The following is a 4,591-nucleotide window of genomic DNA, read 5'->3' on the forward strand; positions in this document are numbered from 1 at the left end:
ATTTGGTGGTTCTATTACTTTTCGTATATTATTTTCAAATTTTGGGGCAATTTTCTCAGTCTTTACGGTGGATTTTTCTAGGCCAGCAATTTTCTCTTTTATGTCTGAGACTCTATTTTCTATATAATCTAGTCTGCTTTTAATGCTTTCATGGGAGATTTTGACTGCCTGTATTATAGCCTTCAAATCTAACAGTTCCGTTTGATTCTTTTTTAAAGTGTGTAATTCTTTTTTTAGATCTTGCAGGAATTTCTTCACCTCCTGGAACTCATCAGCTTCTTTCTCCTTTGTCTTCTGCAGTTCCTTGTCTCCTCTTCCATCTCTTTTAGCTTCAGCATTATGAAAGTCCTAAATTCTTTATCAGACCTTTCCATGATTTCCATTGAACTGCTTGTGGATGAAGAGGAGTTATTCTTTTTTCTTGGAGGAGAGTTATTTTCTTTCTTTCCCATACTTCTTGTGGTTCTGTGGTGATTTCTAGTCATCTGATGGATGGAGTGTTTCTTCCTTAATCTTGAAGTTCAATCCTGAAATGACTAGTTCACAGGAGCCTTGATGAATCTTCTCCTGAAGGCCTGCCTTTCACCTCTTCTGCCACTCTAGCTTGTTTACTGGAGGCTGAATTATTGTAGGAAATCTTCATTTCTCTTTTACCCTGAGATGACTAGTTGGCAGGAGCTTTGATGAATCTCCAGTCTTTTCCTCCTTTTTCTTTCTTTTTTTCTTCTTTCTTTCTTTCTTCTTTTTTTTAAACAAATAACATCTTTATTTTAGCCTTCAAAAAACAAACTTTTCTTCTTTTTCCAAAAAAATCAAATTTTACTTACAAAAATGGGCATACATGTTCAAAGTATTTCCCTTTATTGGGAAACAGCTTTACAGGATCTACCATTAAAAGGTGTAAAAAAATTTATATTTTGTTGCCACTGTAAGAGAAAATGGAATCTAGCATAAGTCTCAGATATCCATTCATACTTCAGGTCCTTCTCCTCCAGGAACCATCATTGTTATATTATTTCCATTTAGCAAAATCTGATCTAATTTAGTAATCCTTCTTCCTTCTGGTGTGATTTCAAATTCAGTAACGTCTTCCAGTACCATATTGTCAAAGTCATCAAATCCTAGAAGTGTACCAACAATTTCCTTATCATTTTTCATCACAATGTGTATTCTTGATCCTATAAATTTGTCCACTAACTCTCTTCTCTGTAGCAATTTGTCATAATTGTGGTTTTATACTTATCTTATCCATGTATTAACCAATGTGGACCCCCGAGACCCTAAGCTCCATGAGCGTGGAGACCCTGATTATTTTTGCCCATCACTATATTCCCAGTGGACAGTGTGTGGCATATCCTAGGCATTCTAAGAGTCTAATGGCAGCAGCTGCAATGGGTTGGTAGTAGCGTTAACTGCCATGGCTATGCCGGACCAGTCTTTTCTTTCTTAAGGTCTTCAATTGATTGGATGAGGTTCACCTATATTATAAAGGCTAATCTGCTTTCGCCAAAGTCTGGTGATTTTTTTGTTGTTTAAAGACTGAGTCTTGCTCTGTCACAATCCTCCTGTCTTAGTCTCCCATCTGTGACTACAACAGCTCATCACCACACCTGGCTGAGTCTGGCAATATTGCCCAAGAGTCATGGAACTTGTGATCTTCCTGCATGGCTCTTCCCTGGGATTACAGGTATGTACTACCACATCTAGCCTTGGATTGGAGTGGGAATCAATCAAACCTGGGCTTCTCATGTGGTCCCAGCCTGAGGAGCAGCAAGCACCACTGTGGCTGGGCTAAAAGTCTATTGATTTAAATGTTAACATCATTTAACAAATGTCTTCACTGAGACATCTAGTCTTGTGCTTAACAAATGCCTGTCTACTGTGGCCAAGTAGATATATAAAACGAATCATCAGACCCAGCTAATACAAAGCCCATTAACTATAAAGATCTATCTCAGAAAAGCAAATTACTTCCTACTTGAGTTTCTATATTTAACTTTTTTCCTGGCTCAAGTCATCAGTTCAGGCTGGGCACAACTCTGGGCAGTAAGTTGCAACTGACCTGAATGCCTTCCAGGACTGGGGCAGGGTCAAGATAGTCAGGGTGGGGACCAGCCGATGGCATAATGGTTACATCACTGGACTCTCATGTAGTTGACCACAGTTCAAGTCCCAGACTCAGCAGTTTAAAACGTATACAAGGTGTGTGCCCAAGATCTTCATAAGAGAATGAAGGAGAAGGGATTGTGGTGTGGCCAGCCACCCTAGGAGGTCTTGCTTTCTGTCTCTCTGTCTCTGTTTCTCCAGCAAGTGCATGCATCTTATAGCAAAAATCTGTCTCTTAAAAAAAAAAAAGATAGAGTGCACATGCAAGTACATCCTCAGGGCAGTCATGCTACCCCTGGAGACCAGGAGTTTATATTTGTTCAGGTATCCCAAGCAGGCCTTACTTAGTCAGAAAGGACAATGGACCAGGGCCCCACTGTGGCCTCCCACTGGAGACTTTCACTATGGGCTTCCATGATCATTCCAAATAGCTTATGTGTGTCTTTCCTTTTGGAACTGCCAGGTGGCTGTAAGGTCCAAACAGTTCTGTTAGTCTATGACCCACATCCATCCCCTTCACAAGCATGGATGACAGTTCTATGTGTTCCCCTAGGAAGTTCAGGAGTGGGGCTTAGCCCTGCTGTCTCACAGTCAGCGCTCTGTCAGGTGTCATCACAGGGTCACCTATCATTGTGATTTCAAATTGCTCACAGCAGCTTGAAAGGGAGTATGAGGAGTATTTCTTTGGGAAAAGGAGTTTTCAGAAGCAGTTTTGAAGATAAAGATAACTAATGTTCCCTTTCCTCCCCTTGCCTGCTGGCAGGTGCCAGTTTTTACATTTTTCCATTGTGATACAATCAGTGTGAACAATTCTCTAGTCATAACTTTACCTTTCTTTCATTATCCCTGATGCTTTTCTAGATATTGTGTCTGGGAAAGTTATATGCAAGAGGAACAAAAGTATTTTCATAGAAAAACATTTTTATGTAATTTATCTACAAAGATACATCATGTTTAGGAATTGGTCAAGATAAAATCCTGAATTTTTAGAAATTTTAGAAATGGGGGACTGGCAGGTGGTATGGTGGTTAAGGGAGCTGGACTGCCACATGGCTGACCCCGGTTTGATTCCTAGACTTGGAGGCTTGCTTTCTCACTTACCTTCTCTCACTCTGTCCCTCTCTGGTCAAGGTAAAAAAATAAGTAAATAAATAAATAAAGTTAAATAAAATAATTCTTTAAAAAATTTTAGAAATGGGCTGAGGCTGGCAGGTGGCATGGTGGTTAATGGTGCTGGAATCCCATATGGCCGACTGTGGTTCGAGTCCTAGACCTGGTGACTTGCTTTCTCACTTTTCCGCTCTTGCTCTTTTTCTCTGTCCCTCTCTGGTCAAATTTAAATAAATTAATAAAGTTAAATAAAATACAAATAAGAATAAAAGAAAAAAATTAGAAATGGGTTTACATAAAAACTCATTCCTTTGTTTCTATCTTTTACCCAGTGAGCAGGCTGGAAAGGACCAATCCCTTGCTGGGGTTGCTTCACTGAACAGTCAAACAGTCTAACATCTTACCTCTCTCTCTCTTTTAACTTTTACCAGAGGGCCTGTGCATTTGCCTGAGAGAGACAGAGAGAGAAGGAAAGCGAGAGAGCACCCCCATGGGAAATGGTCACACCACAATTCCTTCTCCTCCAACTCTCCCTCCTTTCAGGAATTTAAGCACACATGCACACACGCCTGGCATATTTCTCAAGCTGCTGGGTCCAGGACTTGAGCCACAGGGTCAGTCAGTGGGATCCAGCCACTTTAACTACCACACCATAGTCTGGCACATTCTTCCCACCCCCCAAGAGCCACCAGCCACAAGATGTAAAACCATTGTTTAAACTCCTGCCCTGACTTTCCCATCTCATTGAATGGTTCTTCAACCCCCTTATAGTCTAGCATTTGCAGGGTTATTATTAAAGGGCTCGGAGCTATAAGGGGCTGCAACAGCAACAACCAGGCTGAAGAAGCTGGCTTATTTTTTAAAAAAATTAATTAATTAATTAATTAAGTTTTCATTTCATTTTCTTTTATACATTCAATTAGGTTATTATTTGTCTTACAAAATGGATATTTCAACAGGTGAACATCTCTCCCCAACACAGTTGACAAAACCACAAAACATCCTCAACAGACAATTCCACACCTCCCTGTGACATCAATACTTTGCCTCCCTATTTTTATTCTAACTGTCCTTCCTCAGACCCTCCTCTTGCACACATACTATATCTGGTATTTACATCTATATACTGTTTTTCTATATCCTTTAGTGAATTAGTTTCAGTCATAGAGTGCAGAAACTTGGCATGTATTAAGCGGGAACATACAATGCCTCTCCTTCATAGACTGACTTGCTTCACTCAGCAGTAAGTCTTCCATATTCATCCACTTTCTGTCAAAAGCCAGGGTTTTGTTGATTTTTAGGGCTGAATAGTATTCCACTGAGTATATTTGCCATAGTTTTTCTATCCACTCATCTATTTGTGGGCATTTGGGTT

General features: G+C 40.0%; 1 protein-coding gene across 1 annotated transcript; it reads right to left on the reverse strand.

The window, feature by feature from the left end:
- Positions 1–968: 968 nt before the first annotated feature.
- Positions 969–1,419, reverse strand: LOC102475101 (U6 snRNA-associated Sm-like protein LSm5). The gene is made up of 2 exons (XM_006168391.2): positions 1,376–1,419; positions 969–1,201 (listed from the first exon to the last, which is right to left on the reverse strand). The coding sequence occupies exons 1-2, from the start codon at positions 1,417–1,419 to the stop codon at positions 970–972; spliced, it is 276 nt and encodes a 91-aa protein (XP_006168453.1). The 3' UTR covers position 969.
- Between the last annotated feature and the right edge of the window lie 3,172 nt (positions 1,420–4,591).

The sequence above is a fragment of the Tupaia chinensis genome, unplaced genomic scaffold (assembly GCF_000334495.1).
Source record: "Tupaia chinensis unplaced genomic scaffold, TupChi_1.0 Scaffold145769_1, whole genome shotgun sequence".
Taxonomy (NCBI): domain Eukaryota; kingdom Metazoa; phylum Chordata; class Mammalia; order Scandentia; family Tupaiidae; genus Tupaia; species Tupaia belangeri.